This window comes from Drosophila elegans, unplaced genomic scaffold, assembly GCF_018152505.1.
Source record: "Drosophila elegans isolate 14027-0461.03 unplaced genomic scaffold, ASM1815250v1 contig_397, whole genome shotgun sequence".
Taxonomy (NCBI): Eukaryota; Metazoa; Arthropoda; class Insecta; order Diptera; family Drosophilidae; genus Drosophila; species Drosophila elegans.
The window spans coordinates 4,678,024-4,697,136 of record NW_024545782.1 but is presented as its reverse complement, the minus strand read 5'-3'; the positions used below and the strand labels follow the sequence as shown (position 1 = coordinate 4,697,136).

Sequence of the window (19,113 nt, the reverse complement as noted above, 5' to 3'; positions counted from 1 at the left end):
AGTAATGTAGTAATGTCAAAAAATTAGAAACTAAATGGCTCATTGCACTCCACTCAGAGTTATTTCCAGATAAGTATAAGCGATTCCAATCCAAGTAAAATTTAAAAGCTATTCCGATTCACTTTTGGGAATCCCCAAAATTTCGGGTTATATAATAGCCTATTTCTTCAAAAAAGGTTTTGTCGTTCCACGGACTTTGACAGACTAATTTATGCGATAGTATGTTTCTGCGGTGCAACCCTCTTTCCACGCAGTCCATCCCTGAAAAACCGTTTGAATTTTTCAAAAAAGAAGTGAAACTCCGGTTTCCATAAAGCACATCCACCTTTCGACTTCAGCTGATCTGAAGAGCTGTGGCTTATCAAAACGTAAACAAATATGGTTGACCTGTTGACTTTGCTTAGGTTTTGACGAGCCATAGCTGTTGAGATCATCTGAAATAGGAAGGATGATGTACTCTACGGAATTCGGAGCTTCACATTTCTCAAAAATTCCATCCTTTTCCAACGGATTAACTGCTTAGCGTGGACACGATCCAATCAAAAAAGAAAACTGTCATTCACATCGATATTGAGCGTAAATTTTGCAGTGCTGAATAACGTTTTTATTCAATGTTTCGCTGTGACTTGCCGACTGCCGGCAAAGAATCTATTAGTAGCTATTTGAAGGCTTTGAATTTCATTTTCAATATCTTTAATTAATATATGTGACGTTCTATTCCGATTAAAATGTAAAAAGTCTGAAAAAATCTGAGTGAAATTACTTTTTAAAATTGGACTTGTGTCATTTAAGATGAACTCCGTATGTAATCCTTTTGAATTCTATGCAAGTGATTATAACTAGGGATTTCGCAATTTAGAATTACATTATTAATGGGATTTTTATCTGACACAATCGTCATGATGACCTCTATATGAAGCCTTGTACTAAAACACAAAAAAAATATTTTTAAATTAATTTAATTTAATATACGCAAGTAAATCATAACTTTAATGTTTTCAAGAATATTAAATTTTTGCAATAGATGCAGGGTATTTGCTTCCTTTCTTGTTAAAAACTTAAAATAATTTTAAGTTATATATGTATATATAAACGGAAAACCGTTACTTGCTTGCACACACGAAACACAATTTCCGTTATTCTGCTGTCTTATTTTTCTGAACTACGAGATTTTCTTTTAAACTTACCTGAGCAAGGTGTAGGTCGTCCAAGAGAAGATAAAATGGTTTTGTCCATTGTGACCATTTAATCCTCCTTACAGCAGCATCATCTTTCGGGACTACTACTCTCTGTACTTCTCCGGAGAACTGCAAGAGACTCCAAGGCGAATTTGGAATCTGCGCTGACAGCCAGCCAAGAAGTAGATGAAGTCGACAATAAGCCAGAAAAAAATAAATCAAAACCAATTCTTAACAATTTTTGATGTTTGAAAAATAATTTTGAATGTTAAAAACTATATTTTGCACTAGGCCGACCCATTCAAGTAGTTCCCGAAGTTACTGAACTATTATGAAAACTTCAGTCACTTTCGACGAAATCTATTTTCGTTCCGACCACAGGTAGGGTTTTTTTTTATATTAACGTAGGCATTTAATCATTTACTTGATTTATTATGTTGTGTTTTTCTGTTATACAATAATAATAATCATCAAAATTTCTTTAATGTTTTGTGTTTTTATTTGATTTAAAACACTGCCAGCGGCCGCAGGCGTGGTTTAAGGTGCCTTGCTGAATTTAGATGTACTTTTCGGTCGCTCCACTTTGTTCTATGTTCCTCCCGCTTAGCCAGCTGCACATGGATGTTGTTGTTGTGTGGGGGATTGGGTGGCGAGTGGTGGTGGTGCTTTACAACTTGTCCAAGTACTGGGACAGATCGGGCAGACCTTCCTTGAGACCCTTGCGCTTGCGCGTGTCCTGGACGATGGCATAGGGCTTGCTGGAGGGCTCGCTCGGGTCACCGGGCAGCACCTGCCAATGATCGAAGACGCACTGGGGGAAGGCCTGTCCGCCGGTGTTGGAGCGCAGATCGGCGGTGAAGCCGAACGACTCGTTGACGGGCAGATATGCCTTCACCACGAACATGGGTGTGCCCACAACTTGGTTCTCCTCGAACACGTGACCACGACGCCGGTTCAGCACTCCGTAGATGCCTCCCACAGCCACCTCGGGGCACTGGATTTCGCACAGGTAGACGGGCTCCATCAGGCGCGGCTTGGCGGTGATGGCGGCGGCGTACAGGCAACGACGGGTGGTTGGAATGATCTGACCACCACCGCGATGGATGGCATCAGCGTGAAGCGTCACATCGTAGATGTTGAAACGGACACCACGCAAGTTCTCGTCGGCCAGAATACCCTCCTTGGAGGCCCACTGGAAGCCGGCGACCACAGAGTCCTTGATTTCGTTCAGGTACTGCACGGACTTGGTGCAGTCGAGGATGAAGTTGGGTCCGGTACCGTCTGGGCCGAAGCACCAGATCTTACGGGCCTCGGTCACATCGTAGTCGTACTTCTCAGACAGATAACGGGCACGGGCCTTGAACTCGTCCTTGGAGCTCACTTCGCCGTTGTCAATGTCCTCGGGCAGACCGTCGGGCATGGGCAAAGCCTTCATCAGCAGACGGTTGTGCTTGTTGGGCGACTTGGACAGACACATCTGGTCGGACTCCTCCGAAACAGTCTCACGGTAAGAGACCACGGGATCGGACTTCTTGAGAGGAATGCAAGCATGGTCCTCCTCCAGATCCTTCAGACAGATCTCCAAATGGAGCTCACCGGCACCGGCAATAATGTGCTCGCCAGACTCCTCAATGATGCACTGCACCATAGGATCAGACTTAGCCAGACGCTTCAGGCCTTCGACCAATTTGGGCAAATCAGCGGGGTTCTTGGGCTCCACAGCCACACGCACCACGGGGGACACGGAGAACTTCATGACCTAATAACAAAAAAGAAAAAAACAAATTAGTTACAAAAAAATTTAAAGTAGATCTTAGTCTTAGTTTGTAAGTTTACATACCTTCATGTTGTGGGCATCCTTGAAGGTGGTAATAGTACCGGTCTTGACCAGGAACTGATCGACACCGACCAGACCGCAAATGTTGCCAGAGGGCACATCTTCAATGGCCTCGACGTAGCGACCCATCATCAGGATCGTGCGCTGGATAGCCTTCTCGTACAAATCCTCCTTCTTACCGGGGGTGTAGTTGGGGCCCATGATGCGGCACTTCTGGCCGGTGGCCACCTTGCCGGCGAACACACGTCCAAAGGCGTAGAAGCGACCCTTGTCTGAGGTCGGCACCATCTTGGAAATGTACATCATAAGAGGACCCTCAGGGTCGCAAGTCTTCACGGCAATGGCAGCCTCATCGTCATGGGGACCCTCGTACAGCATCTCCATACGGTACTTCTGGGCAACCACCGGCGACGGCAGATGGATGGCAATCATCTGAAGCAGAGCCTCACCGGCTGGCAACCAGGTACGCATCACAGTCTTCAGAAGAGCCTTGCCATCCTTGTCCTTGTCCTCGTGCTTCAGGGTCACGCCGATCTTCTCGAGCAGAGTACCGATTTCCTCCTTCTTGTAGTTCATGATAGCATCGAAAACCTTGTAGATGGGATCCAGGATGTACATGCAGAACGAGCGCTTGTTGTCGGCCTCCTTCTGCTTCTGCCACTTCTTGGTCTTGGCGTTGAAGAAGTTCTCACCCCACAGACTGTGGACGAGCAGATAAAACGCATTTACATTTACACACATCTTAAAGACTCAGAAATTGTTAACCTATCTTAACCTCTAAAGCATACTCAATAAGTATTTCTTATCGGTTTTCTGTTGAATCGCTATACATTATCAATGTGAATTTAATCATTTTCATTATCAAAGAATTTTCTTTTGTCAAAAGGTTCTTATATTATATAAACATTTAAGAAATGCTAACACAGCTTCTTATTTTTTTTTTGCATTTAAAAATGAATTGTATTTAATTAATTAGTTAAATTAATTTTTCTGTGTTGGTGTGATGATTGACAAATATATTAAACATGGAAAATTTTTTGAAGCCTTAATAATTTTATTAAATAGTTTATAAGTAAACCCTTTTGTATTAAAGACTGTGAATTGTTAGTTTGGTTAATGTATGTATAAGAGCAACAAATTTTTAGAAGCTTAACAAAAATAGTGTAAGGTTGCTGCCTTAGCATGACTCGTTAGGACATTAGGAAAGCGGTCCCGAGGCAGCGTTTCAGCAGCCTCCTACAGTTTTCTCTACTTCTATTTTTGTGGCACTTGTGGCGCCCTCAGCACGGGCGACTCTGAAGAAAACTGCCCCCTGGGGAGCTGCCTTCCAAGATGCCGCCCGCTCAGCGCCACACGTATCGTGCTAGAAGCGTTGATAATGTCGAAAAATAAAATAACAAAGAGGCTTCTTACCGGTTCATTAGCTTGACAACATCGATCTTGAACTTCTCGGAGTACATCTCGGAGAACTGCTTGAGGGTGAAAGCCCAGCCGTGCAGGCCGGAGCCGAAGCCCACGGATCCCTTGGAGGGGTCCACGCGCACCTCACCCATTGGGCCGCCGTCATCGTTGTAGGTGGCGATAATGACGTTCACGTTCTCCACGATGCGCTGGAAGGTCTGGTAGAGCTCCTCGGCATCCAGCTGCAGCTCGAGCAGGGCGCGGTCCATCTTGTTCATGAACAGGATGGGCTTGATGCGCTCGGCGATGGCCTGACGCAACACGGTCTCGGTCTGCACGCACACACCGGAGACGCAGTCGACCACGACGAGGGCACCGTCGGTCACACGGAGGGCGGCGGTCACCTCAGAGGAGAAATCAACGTGGCCGGGCGAGTCGATCAGGTTGATCAGGAAACCCTTGCACTCCTTCTCACGCTGATCGGGATGAGTGATGAACACCAGATCCTTCTCCTCCACCTCAAAGTACATGGAGATGGCACTGCAAGGGGCAAGAAATACAGATTAGCCGGGGTCAAGGGGCATGGACGCGGCTGTGCTTACGTCGACTTGATGGTGATGCAGCGCTCCTGCTCGTCCTTGCGGGTGTCGGTGAAACGGGTCTCACCGGCCTTGGCTCCGGCAATGATGCCAGCCTTGGACACGAGCGAATCGGTCAGGGTGGACTTGCCGTGGTCAACGTGGGCAATCACGGACATGTTGCGGATGTTCCGCTTCTTGTCCATGAGGCCACGGATTTCGTCGACGGTGAAGTTGACCTGCGAAAATAGGACATCGTTATTTACTAGAACAAGTTCCCACCATGTGTATATACATATGTAGTTATTAAAAATGGCGTCCACACACACACACACACACACACTTCCCGCAGTCGTGCCACGGACTTTGAGGTTAAATAAGAACAGAAAACCACTTGCGTTGCCTATTTAAAGAAAATCACATCACTCACTCACGGACACACACACACCCGCAACGCAGCATCGAGACGTATAATTAGATGTGGTCGTCCTTCAGCGCATTTCACAACTTTCACCCAGCAGCCGACATTCTTGCGAAATTTCAATAGCAAACTGCATACGTCATTTCTGGTCTTTGTCTTGCATTTCACCACTAGACACAGACACACACGGGCGTGCACTATCTACACGTGAACAAATATATGCATATACCCGAGACACATGTACACATCTATAAATTTCTCAGGTGACAGGATAGTCACGTATGCATTTTTCGGCCCCTCATTCACGAACCGCTCATTTTTAATATAAACATTTTCTGATACTTTGAATTCGGATTTGTGTCACCTTACCATTATGGATGTTCGGAGATTTTCACGCGGACCAAAAAAACACTACGCTTCGCCTCCAAAGACGTTTCGACAGGAAAGAGAGAGGAAATAGAGGTGGGGAGAAGTCGATGCCAGCACCGATGTCATCGATGTTTTCCAAATATCGGTCCTATCGATATTTGGCAGGGACTGTCGATGTTTGTCCGCCCATCTCTCTCTTTCTGTTGGTTCGACGTTACGCTAACATTTCGCTGTTAGTTCGGCGTTTGGTTAACATTTCTCTGTTAGTTCGACGTTTGGCTAACATTTCACTGCAAAATACAAACCAAAATACGCAAATTCACCGCTAGAGGTGGAGAAACGTCGATGCCAGCATCGATGTCATCGATGTTTTCAAGAATCGGTCTTATCGATGCTTGTCGGGGATCATCGACGTGTATCTATCTCCAACGATATTTCCTTGCCACTGTTAACTTCTCACACAAGTTCTTGCACACATTCTGTTAAAATTGTTATCATCTGCTGAAATGCACTCATTATTTAACATCATTCAAGTAAGAAATGTTAAAAATTCTTCAAATACATCGAAATTGTTTTCTTTAATATAGACAGCGGTGGAAGGAACATCGATGATAACAACATTACCATCTCGTTTTTCTGATTTTATACGATGAATACAGACACCACAAACATCGTATAGAAAACCCGCCATTTTTGAAATGGATTTTCTAAAACAATGAATTTTGAAATGGAATATATTTATTAGAGAAAATTTATAAAAATAACATATTTCAAATCGAGATCGCTTGCCGGATCACGCAAACCGTCTGGCTAGACGTCTTGCTACACCATTAGGTCGACGACTTCTTCGCAGACGGCAGCGAAACTGTGGAATATTGGCCGTATTATGAAATGTTCTTGACCATTAGGGCTACAGACGAAAAATGTTCTTGAATTTAGATAACTGAATATAACATTTTGTAAACTAGTCCATTTGTTCAAACTGTGTCGAAAGCCTTTTTAAAGTCGAATGCACAATATGAAAGCATTGGCAACTGCAAATGCGTGGTTAACCAAGGAATTTTCCCTAAACCCAAATTGATATGGTATTAATATATTATTTTCAATTAGGTACTTGTTTATTTGAGTTAGTAGCATTCTTTCTAACAGAGAAAGCTTTTTTACTCTATAGTTAGCCAGATGCCATGGCTTAGTTGTTTGCTCTTTGTATTTGATAGATATTTCAAGCTAATGTCTTGGGGTTTGATGTGCATAATTTGATTTTCAATAAATTTTAGGTGGCTTATTTGTGTTGTGAGATCGATCAGCCAGAAGCGATTGTATTTGAATTTTTTTTTGATTTCTAATGTCGGAAAATAATTGCCGTCTGAAGAAAAGTATGTTATTGGGTTTGTTGTTTTGTTCAGTTTTTTGGTTTTTAGATTTCGTTTGTCTTTTAATGCTGTAATGTATTTTATGCGTAAATGGCCTATTTTGCCGTTGCCAATTGACGCACTGGGTAGTTTTTTACTTTACTATGATGATATTTTCCGGTTTTTTGACTTTGCGTTGGCCTGGGACGTGGCTTACTATGCATTTGTGGCATGTTGCACTTGTGACACTGCTTTATATCTTTTGGGTTTGTCTATTATGCTTCAATATTTATTTTGCAGTTTAGTAAATAATTCATTTTGAAAATATTTTAAATGTCTTTGCATGTTTTTATACCGACGTGCCAGTGTTTTGTCTTAAATGGTTCTATAAAGGTTACTGCCAATACTGGTAGTTTTTTTACGCGCATTTGAATTATTTTTTTTATCATAAATTAAGGGAGGTATCTTTTTTATAAATTTATTATAAGGTTTTAGTTGTTTAGGGATATATGAACAGAAATTCATTTGATTTGTTTTTCACGCGACTATAATTTAACATGAGTTACATTTTTATTTAATATGTTATGTGTGTACTTATTATTTAACACAAATTTTTTTTTGGTATGGTTTTTATTATATAGAAAAATAAAAGTAGGTTTTTGAGATTAATGCCTGGTCAGGGAGCCAAATCTGCAGATCTTGTTGTCTTCTGGGTAGCAGTCTTCTGGGTTGTTTAGATTTTTTTTTTTTTTTGATGATGATGATGTGGCTGATGACTTTGGAAACTTGTCACCTTTCGGTGTTCTGGCGATTTTTATGTTCTCTTGTTGCATTAAACGTTTGTTCTCTTCGGTTAATTGTTTTAGCTCCAGGAGTAGGCCGTTAAGCTCTGCTTTGGTAGTATTTGTAGAAGTTTCTTCTCCATCTTCTTCTTAGCTGCTTTCGTCGGAGCTAAAGACCTTTTCAGAAGAAGTTACGTATCATCGCTTGGTATTTGCGTTTTCAAGCTCCATGACATCGTTGTTGTCACATTGGAGACTGCTTCTGGATGTGGTAGCTATTTGATTCTCGGTCATATTAATTTTCTTAAGCCGCCTCCATGCCCTTGTCATACCTTATGATCTATAATTTTTATATTTATTTTTATTTTATTTTTGTTTTACCTGTTTACAGCTTTTATTTGGCCTCGTTTTACATTTTAAACGAACCTAAAAATTCATCGAATTTTGTTCTTAAACTTTCCGGTAGAAAAGAGTAATTATACAACATCAAAATTGGTTCCCAATACAAATTACGCTCCATCAATGTTAGTATGCTATCGGTAAGTAAATCTGGTAAATCGGCATAAAATTGTTGAGCAACATTTCAGGGGAAAATAACTGTTACATTTCACCTCGCCTGCAACGTGTTCTGAGGTGCAACATGTTTGCCATTTATTTTCACTCAAACGTCACCCTGCAATGTGTGTCACCCTGCATACAACATGCTTGCCATCTATTTTAACTCAAACGTAACCCTGCAACGTGTTCTCAGATGCAACATATTAACTATTTTCACTCAAACCTGTTTGGCATCCAACCACAACAACATCCGTTCTCTATACATTCAGAAATATTAGAAAAACGATGGTTTCGTTTATCGTCTCTCTCTCTTCGCTCTCTCAGCGTTCGTAACTGTGATTCCTAACAGAAATGTTAAGAAACGAAGTGTATGGTTAGCTTTTCGTTTCGTTTTTCCTCCAATTGGAATTCAAATTTTCACCGTTTTCTCGTTCGGACGTGCCCGGATCGAGCGGATTCACGCGATTTTCAGAGCATGCGACTGTGCTAACGGTAAAGAAAATTGGGAAAATTGTGAAACTTCCTTGGTGCGCGTCTGTGTGTGCTGGCTGCTTTCGTGTTGTTGTAGTGCGAATGCAACAAATAACAACAAGAATATTAAAAATAGCAAATAACAATGCTCAAATAACTTAGTTTAAAAACGGAGTGAAAGCAAGTAAAATTACAAGTAATTTTTCAACTTAACTAAATAATTAACAACAAAGTAAATATTAGAGGAAAGTCAATAAAAAAAGTGCTATTGCGGAACAAATTAAAAAAATATTTAATCCAATCCATTAAATCAGTCCAAAACGCTTATACAGTTAATTTGAAATGATTGTTGATTATTCTTTTTTAAAACAGAATATGTTATTGCTTTGTAAAGTTTTAGCGAGATAAATTAAATAAAGTCGGAATTTTGTTGTACACTATACATTTCTTATCCATGGTTTTTTTTTTTAAATAAAAGTTAATTACAATACTGAAAGAAAGAAACAAGAACTAAACTTCACAAATCGAAATAAAAATAATTGCCTTAGCTGACAAAAATAATTAATTCTTTTTCATTTATCAAAAAGGAGCAGAAAACGCAATAATTGGTGGCTTAAAAGGAACTGCCATTAAAAAACGCAAAACTTTTAACGACTTTCCTTTTGAGACCCAAATCCCAGCCAGAGAAAATAAAACAAGTAAACATATAAAAATACAACATAGAGAAAGTGGGGCCATAAGCCCACGATTTCGGCAAAGGATAACTTTTGCCGCGTCTCGCGTTTCTTATTAGAAAATCCTTTTCGCGCTCAGCTTCCTGACCAACAGAAAAAGTTCTACATTTTGCACGTCCTAGAGGTTTTAATGTTTCTTGCTGCTGCTGGGCTACAAACAAAGTAAAAGTTACAGAGAAAGTATTGTGCAACGTGTGGCAAGTGCGACAAGCTAAACAAAAAAAAAACGAGTGCAACGCAAGTTTAATTCGATTTTAGTGTGTAACAATCAGTGAGAAAAAACCTTAGGAGCATCCAGAGGATAAGACTTACGTGCAGGTGCCTTTTGCGTGAGCATTTTGTGTGGAAAGAGCAGGAACATTTCTAAAGTGGATTAGCAGACACCACTCTTCCACACTGTTTTTGGATTTTTTATTGGATGAGCGTGTCAAATCCTTCAACTCCTGCTTGCCGTAAGTCCTACCATTTTACATGTATATATAAAAGTCCCTGAATTCACTTTTCACTTCGATACCATACTTTAATGTTAGAACGATGCGGTTTTTTTTGCGTTGAAGGCAAGTGAACAGAGTTATTAATTACCTTTTTTATTAAACTTTGTCCTTGAAACGTTTGCGAAACTTTTAAGAAAGTATGTGCGGGAAACTGTTAACTTAAACTTATAAAAATGTTTAAATCTTACATTTCTTTAATAATTTGTTATTTTTTTACCAAGGAAGTATGTATTTCGAATAGAGTTCGGATCCTGACACGAAAAGATGAGCGTTTTTAGACGGACTCCAAAGTCTGAAATCGGAACCTAAGAAATGACTTTAAAGTGTTCCGAAACTGACTTAATTAATATAAATTAAATTAAACAAGCCATTAGCTATATAAATCTTTCACAAAATACATTCATAACATGTGTAAGCACTAGGTGCCTCTAGATGTATGGCTCTAAATTACTTAAAATGTCTTTCCTAGCATTTTTATAAGAAATCCATTGAAAAAAGTGGAAAATAATAAACATATTCTTTATGCGTTTACCACCGGAAAACGCATCATTTCCATGACAAAGTCTGTTACAGACCAAAATTTATTCTGAAGGGAAAGCAATCAGCTTTGCCCCAATAAAGTTGTCATAAGTATAACGTATGCTTAGGTCCCAATTTAAATCGTCGTAAAGTGCACGCATACAAGAGAGCTTAATAAGCCTGCTAATCTGAAGTCCACACGTACAGCACACATATGCTCAAATGCCTAGAGTTCTTTCATGAGCTCCAAATGCCTAAAAACGTTCCAGACACACTCACACAACGGGAATTGCGCCGGAGATGTCGACGTACTTTTTAAGTAAATTATAAAGCATTCAAAAGCGGTTTCTGTTGAATGAGTGCTGAAAAAAAGTATGAAATGAAATAAAATGAAGCGACAAAAGTATGCAAAAGTCAACGACAATTGAAAGAGTCGGCTAGACCGACTGAAAAGGTAGAAATTGTGCAGTGTGGGTTAAGGGGAGACCCAAGGTGCGAAAGGAAATTCAGACAATGTGTAGAATGTCAGGAGTGTGTCGGCATCACGGATAGATGGTTGTTTTGCCACTTTAGCAACTGTCTTTTCGTTGTCCAAGCCTCCTTTTTCTAATTTTTTTTTATACAACTTCTAGGGGTTGGTCATGCAATATGTGCAAGGTTAAAGTTCACATATTTTTTGATGAGTGCTGCCTAGTTGAGCTGAACAATTTAGGAAACCGAGTTTGTTAGAATGTATAACAAAATTGACAAAAAAAAAAAAGTTTTAAAAATTTAAGAATAAACAAAAATAATTTTAAAAAATTAAGAGAAAATAGGTCGATTAATCAATAACGAGAAACTTCAAAGTCAGGAATTTGAGACGGTGAGAAACCTCGGATTACATTTAAACACGTCAATAAAAAACATAAAAACAATTTATTAAAATGCTTCTAGAATATACTAATATGTACTAAAGTACCTACATTTTTAACAATTGAAAATTTAATTTTCATTCCACAACCTTTAGAAAAAACTTCATAAAAAACCGTTTTCTGCGCTTGGCTCCACGCACAACGCCCCAGCCCAGTTCAATTATCGCCTAATGAAATATTTCCGCCATCTCCCCAATTTGAAAACCGTATTTTGCTACTTTATGTATGTATAAAGCTTTAAATGCGCTTCAGCACAGTTTTTGATGCTGCTTAAGATTAATATTATTAAGTAAATTGAGGCTTGAGTGCAGGGGAAATAATAGTAATGCAACTGCTTAATGGCAATGGCAGTACCTAACTTTAAACTCCCGGCAAGGCACTAAATTAGGAACCTGCATCCAAGCTCCCTTTTCTTCCGTCAAATTCCCGTGAAGCTAAACACTTGAAATCTGCCACGAAATCAAAGTGTAGTCTTGTAGACCGCCAGACATGCGAACCTTTCTCGAGAGCCACATGGCTTCGGCCAAAAACGTCTACGATGAAGTTTTGCGCAACTTGTTTGGGTAGACAAGTTGCAGTGGATTGCTGGGAAATGTCTCGGCATCTGGCCACGGTTACCTTTAATCCCTGACACATATTCAGGGAAATTAAAACTAAAAAAGTGGTGAAATCTTCAGCAAACGAAACTTTATTTCGCTCTTGCTAGCCCCATTTCTCGCTTCTCCGCTTTTGACTCTGCGATCTAGAAATAAATCTTTAAGTGGCTTTAACAAGTTCTCAAGTTTTGTGTGTGCAACGCACTTGCTCGCCTCCTGCCCTGATTTATGGATGGCAAATAATTTATTGTATTCGAAATTCTTTGCTTTTCCTTAAAATGGTTTTGCTGTGCTGCTAGACCAATTTTTTGTGTCTATAATATGGACTGTCTTTTTCTACTGTCCTTGCTGACGTTGTATAATGCGAAGCCTGATTAAATACTTTTACCCATATACTGTTATTATGATTTAGACTTCAATTAAGTTTTGAGGTCACGCTTCACTAAATTGAGCTAATGATTACTTGTTCTATTCACAACAGTAACGAAGTAACAATAAGATTATGCTTGTAGCACTTAGGATTCTTGCCAATTAAATAAATCAGTAATTTTGATTCTTTACTTCATTAACGTCCGTTTAAAGCTTTTTAAAGTATTTTTTTAATGTTAAATTATTTCAAATTAAAAATGTTTTGCTAAGCAAGGGTTAATTGGTAATTAAATTATTATGGGCGTAGCAAAAAATGATTATTGCAAATTTAGTTCTCAACAATTTTAAATTTTAAAGCTCTTCTCTTTTTTTTTGTAATGTGAGTTTGAGTCAATTATTTCTTTTCCGACCTTTTAAATAAACATAATACACTAAAAATTTTCGGAAAAATACATTTGCCTAGTTATACCGACTGTTTTTTTGGTTATATTTCGAAATTCCAAAACTAACGAAGTAAATCGTGACTTCCCTGTAAGAGATATAAAAAACTTTTGTTTTATGCCTTAATTTTGAAATGCATCATTTCATGTGTGTTTTTAAGTTTAAATTTTTCAGCCAAAATCAATGTTGTGTATTTCCCACCAAGTATTAATTTGTATCTGTGTATCAACGGGATACCTTTGCACAGTGAATTATAGTTTTGCTCAGAACTTAACGAGTCTATGTGGCCATGTTCGTATGTCTTTCTTTTTTATTCCGTATGCAAGCCTATTAAAATAGTTAGAGTTACCAGATTCAGAAAATAACTCTCAAATGTTTTTTTTTATTTCATTTTTAACCGTTGTTGGTTATTAATAGCTTATTCTACTAGATTCCTCCAAATATAACCGGATATTCATAGATATATAACAAAGCTGCAAAAAAAAACTGTTGGGCTAAAATTGAAAATTGGAATTTATTATGCAATTTTCGTATTTCTTGCTGTTTTTGTCTAATATGCTTTTATTCCATTTTCGGACAAATGCTGAGTTTTTTTTTATTAATGCTAGAGCTGTCACTGTCATTTCGACACAACTGTCGGCACTATTTGAAACTTATTGCTCGCTCGCCTGTCAGCGCAGCATCGCCAAGTCAAAAAGAAAGAAACGGTTCGAAAAAAGTGGAAAAAGCGGATAAGTTCCAGAGGAACCTAATATTTTCACCATAATATAATATAAATTACATGGATTCTTAGTTATACTCATTGATGTAATATTTGTCATTTTTTATTTATATATATATATATTGTCTTTTTTTTATTATTCCGTTGTTTTTTATGAGTATATGTGCATCTACCTGTGCGTGGGCTTCAATCAAGCGTTTCACTTGCGTTTGCCAGCACACATAGTTGTCTTCGTAATTTTCTGCTCTGGTCCGTTACCAATGACATAGGTTGTATGGTTATATGTTGTATGGTTAGTGCTAATGATAAGCAAATATCATTTACATAGCCTATTGCAATTGCCCAGTTATGAAAAAAATAGATGGCTACCCAAAGGCGTGCCGATGGAATAGGAGAAATTACGGGGGAAGTTTAATTGGTTATATTTGCAGCAATTTTGTTGTACATTTTTTAGCATTTGTCTCGATAATAATTATATATTGATTTTATTGTTATTACTTTAAAAGCGCAAATCAATAGTAATGTGTTGTCCTAGCCAACCGAAAACTTATTGTTTTACGTACAACTTACCCATTTTAACTCCCCTTCCATTATCGTGTTATGTGCTAGATTGGAACAAAGATGATAAAATTATTTAGGCGGAAAACTCTTTGTGGCGTGGGATAACCGTAACCGTTTCAGTAACGAGCTGATTCGCCTGGGAGCCAATCGTAGGAATTTATCCGGATTCGCTCCGTGTTGATGCTGTAACTGACTGACGAATTGATGGCATGTCGATGGTCTATTGAAATGTCAAAATTAACAAGCCTTGATGGTCGTTTAATGAGCCGCCGTTGTGATCGACTCGGCATCGATTTCGACGGTTTTGCGTCATCAAATGAAACCGCTCTGTGAAAACTAGTTTGGCTGTGTGGGTGGCCGTAATGGTTTACAAGTTTGAACGACTGGTTTCTCTATGATGGATTTGATGAGCTGTGAAGAAATATGATTCGACACCGAATTTTGAGTGTAAAAGACTGCTGTTTGGAATAATTGTATCTTGAGTAATATCTTATTTTTTTCCTTCATTAAATTAACAACCAAAAACACGTGACGATCGCAACTTCGACGCACAAAATTTCTGATATTAAATTTTTTGACTAAAAATTATTAATTATTAATTATTAGTATTATTATTTTTATTCGTCGCGCTCCAACCAATCTTTTTATCTACACAGGCCTATTTTTGTTTGAGCGTGCCGAATAACAAAAATGTTAAAATGTGAATTTATTAAGTTGAATGCTTAATAATTTTTAGTCATAACATTCGAAACGAACTAAAATGTAAAACTAACTGTAAGTAATTCCAACGTTTTGTGCTTTTTAACCAAAATTATAAGAAAACTTAAGGAAAAGAATGGAAAATAAAGTTATAGTCCGTAGCTAAATAGTTTTTTTCTACTATTTTGGCTGCGAAAATATTTAATGAAACCATTTCGCTACGTCTTATGGAAATTAAGCAGTCGATGGCGTTGAAGCTATAATTATAGTGACAAGACCACTGATTGTTTAAAATTTGTTTGCTTTTATCGTGTTTTGTAAAATGCTGTTTAATTTTTATTTTTAATTTTAAGAAGTTACTGGATATATTTAGCTATGTTTTTTACCATTGGATAGATGATTGGGCGCTGTTCTAAACAAAAATTAAAAAATAAAAATACCTACATTTTCACACTGATTTTGAATGTTAAAGTTGTCAGGATGCCGCATCCGAAACCCTGGAGTTGCACATATATTATTTTGTTATGCACTGCGATAAATTTGATATACAGTCATTTAGACAACATGTCTACTTATCGGCGGTTTTTCGTTAGATGTCTGAAAGTTTCATTTGTGAGAAACTCTCCTTTGGTTTCAGGAATAATGACATTTTAATTGTTTATAATTTAAATCTCATCACAGAACGAATTAAAACCCCTTATCCAACTACACTTTAACAGCGCCGTTTTGCTCTACCTTTCCCACAAAGGCAAATTCAATCTTTGCGCAAAAATTAATTTCACTTTGTTTTTTGGTCGGAAATGGTAATTCCCCCGTTCTGTAAATACGTACCGTTAAATTGGAAGCCAAAATCCCCGTTCCCTTCCATTACCTGACTTTTGCTTTGCTTTCTGTCTGCTAATTAAAAGTTCAATGCGCAACATTTCTAACAAAGAACAACAATGACAACGTGTATTGACAATGACAACGTCACAGAAAGTCAAAAAGGTAAGGGGTTAGGGGAAACCCAGGAACTAAATGGCGGAAAAAGGGAAATAGACAATTATTTTTTTTTAGAGTTCTCTTATTTTTGCTTTGGTCTGACGCGGTGCCTTGATTGTTTTCTGGGGCACACTGTTAAAAAAAATGGAATAGCAAAATTAAATTTCTAACTGGTGAATTTAAATTCAAATCATAATAATAATGCGTATTACAATGCGTATTAAATGTCATGATTTAATAAATAAAAACTAAAAAAATAAGCCGCTAACTGTGCATCTTCGGAGGCGCCTTGAAAAAAGGTTGGTTTGCGGTGAACATCATAACTCGTGACCGGATTATCAGAAAAAAAAGCTGATGAATTTTTCAAAATTAAGTTGGGAACCTTTTTAATATACATTAAACTAATTTATGTCAACATTTCAAAAAATTTTACCAAATGGATTTTTTTGGACATATTTTTAAAGATTCAATTTCATGCAAAATTAAATAAAAAAAAAACTAGTGAACAGAGTTGAATACTTAGGTGATCAAATTTCTTGTGAAATCATTGAAATTGATTAAAATGTAAAGTACAAAATGTAATTTAGCTGGATTTCTTACTTGTTTATAAAATATCGACAAAAACTAAAAAATCATGCTTTTTTTCGTAATGGGGTACTTTGCTTTAGAATTACTTTTGGATACCCTCTGGAAATGACGTGATTCCTTTAAATAGTTCTCGAGAATTGCGGTTTTAAGTATGGACTTAATTTGAAGGAGCGGCAGTTTTGAATTTTTATTTTTTATTTGGGAGTTAAAAACAGTGTGAACGTATTATGTTATGTTACGATACCTTAATCAAAAGAACCTTAAAATGCTTATAATCTTACGAAATCCTCATGAAATGACTTGTAATATACATAAGTATTATTTACTTTGAACAAATGATTCACGTTTTGATTTATATACCATGATTTATTCAAGCAGAATTTCTTCGAGCCAACGCAAGCTGGAAATTCATAATTTTAACAAATAAACCTCAAAATAAGTTCAACCCACATCCACTTCCCAATGACGATCTAATTACATTACGCACCAACCCTTAAAACGTGTCTCCGTCCTAAAAATGAAAGTGCCAGAAACGCATATAAAAACCACATAAAAATTTCTGCATCAGTTTTTACGCAACAACGCCCACATGCCTCAAAGGCCCCAAAGGCAAAGCTTAGTGCCTGTTCCCTGCTGGAAATTATTAAATTTATGACCTTCGCTTGTGAATTTTATGTAATGTTTCTTATTTAATCCACTACCCTGCCGAAAATCCTAATCTGTTGAAAACTGTCACAACGAATAAATTTAAATTTTTCTAATGAAGGAAATGCAATGCCAATTACCAGAAAATTGCCTCAATTATCATCGGCTGCATATTCGATTCATTTCTGCAGCTCGCCAGCGAGTTATTTTACGCTTCGGCTTCGTCCATCCGGTTAATGTAATTTTTCCAAATAGGCTGTTTTGGGAAAAACTATTAGTGGTCCCAAACGCGTATTATAATTGATTTTAAATGATTTCTAAAATTCTCCAGTTGCTGTTTCAGGCGTAGGAAAACTACAACTGATGGAGAAAACTAAAAAAATACAGCATGTCGGTGTAATAGGTATTAGAAAATATAATTACTTTTGGGCTAAATTTAATCAATTTCGTAGATATAAGATCTTATTTTTACGTCCTTGTATTTTGTTCAAAGAAGTGTTTACTACTATAAATTTAAATTTAGTTGGCTAAACCAATATGAGAAATCAGAACAATGTTTTCAGCCCTACAAAGTAAAATGTTTAAAATTGACCTTGCGTCTTAGAATATCTTCCTGCTCCCAGCGACTTGAATAATGTCGTTTGTACATAATTTGAATGACAAATGTTCCAATGCCATAAACGAATTTGTTATCTTCGTTTGGGTTCCGAGGCAGTCAGCTCAGCTATCTCCGAAGCCTTTTCCTCTTCCTGCAACTTTGACTCTTCTTTTAACTTCCATCTCATTTCTCCAAACACCCGGTCATATATCTTTGGAGTTCTTCCTCGACATCCTTGGCTACCATCAGCTGGCATTTTGCTTCATTAATGGTTGGGAGTTGCTGATTTATACAATGTTTTATAGTATATTCGTTTCATTTTTGGAGGTGTTTTTTTGTTTTAGTAACTAAATCGACTATTAAATTGCTAAGAAACTTAAAACTCTCCTTATTAACAGTATAAACGTATCGCTAATTGAATGCTTTTCCCATTTATTTTTTCCTTTCAGCATGAAATCATGATTACGAGAAAATGCAGATAAAAATGTTGACGATTATTCACTGGCAGTCTCAGCAAATTTGGGCAGCATTATTTGTGGTAAGCAAAACGAGTTAAGCACAGGGAGCGCAAATAAAAGTATGAGTTCAATTAAATGTAAGCCCTAAAAACTTTTAGGAAGAGTGGAAAAATACGACTTATGCATTAATTATTTAAATAAAATGTAAAAATAAAATTGTAAATTTATATAATTTATATAAAAATAATAGTTTTTTTCTTTTAATTTTTGTTTTGTAATAATTAGAGTTATTACAAGTCCCTGGTTTATTGTTAAATAAGAGTGTAATATTATGGTGGCTTGTAACCTTCCTCGTTTATCAAGAAATAATTTAAACTCCATTTAAAATTCTCAGTTGTAAATTTTTACACAGGACCTAAAACAAGTGCCATAGTAAATTTACATAAATATTAAAGTAGCCTACGCAGTTTTAAAAAATTTTAAAAAATAATCAAATTAATCATAATTTTTTGGAAGCGTTGAATTTGAAACCCTTTTCCAGTTTCAACGAAGTCAATCGAATAAAGACTGATTCCTTGCTCTTGACAACAACATGTGCCGTTGTGTGATTGCGTATACTTGGAAACTTTGAAAACGGTGGATACAAAAAAAAACCTCAAAAGCTCCCCATTTGTATTTCAGGTCAATAGTCAAGAGCAGAGTCCGTGGCTTTCTCGCCGTAAAGGTTTACGTTGTGGTAGTTTGTGTGGATGGCTGGGATGTCTTAATGTTAATAGAGGCGTGTCGGTAACTTGTTACTGTGTGCACATTACCATAATGTGTTTTATCTGACTAGTTTTCTACACCCACCC

At 37.4% G+C, this 19,113-nt stretch overlaps 2 protein-coding genes across 11 annotated transcripts in view; one reads left to right on the top strand and one right to left on the bottom strand.

Annotated features, from left to right (window-relative positions):
• Window positions 1–1,589: 1,589 nt before the first annotated feature.
• LOC108135244 (eukaryotic translation elongation factor 2) lies at window positions 1,590–5,909 on the bottom strand. Its single transcript, XM_017255907.2, has 5 exons — window positions 5,785–5,909; window positions 5,019–5,233; window positions 4,429–4,956; window positions 3,019–3,715; window positions 1,590–2,937 (listed from the first exon to the last, which is right to left on the bottom strand). The coding sequence occupies exons 1-5, from the start codon at window positions 5,785–5,787 to the stop codon at window positions 1,846–1,848; spliced, it is 2,535 nt and encodes an 844-aa protein (XP_017111396.1). The 5' UTR covers window positions 5,788–5,909; the 3' UTR covers window positions 1,590–1,845.
• Window positions 5,910–8,879: 2,970 nt separating this feature from the next.
• Window positions 8,880–19,113, top strand: part of LOC108135228 (protein madd-4) — a 60,887-nt gene continuing 50,653 nt past the window's right edge. For 4 of the 10 annotated variants that reach the window (XM_041708770.1, XM_041708769.1, XM_041708768.1 and 1 more), the window contains exons 1-3: window positions 8,884–9,143; window positions 9,535–10,133; window positions 18,254–18,342. In XM_041708770.1, the coding sequence (XP_041564704.1) occupies window positions 18,277–18,342 (66 nt within the window). In that variant the 5' untranslated portion in view covers window positions 8,884–9,143; window positions 9,535–10,133; window positions 18,254–18,276. Of the gene's footprint in view, window positions 9,180–9,534; window positions 10,134–18,253; window positions 18,343–19,113 lie in introns of all 10 variants that reach the window. The other 6 variants (XM_041708771.1, XM_041708772.1, XM_017255873.2 and 3 more) reach the window with 5 other exon arrangements.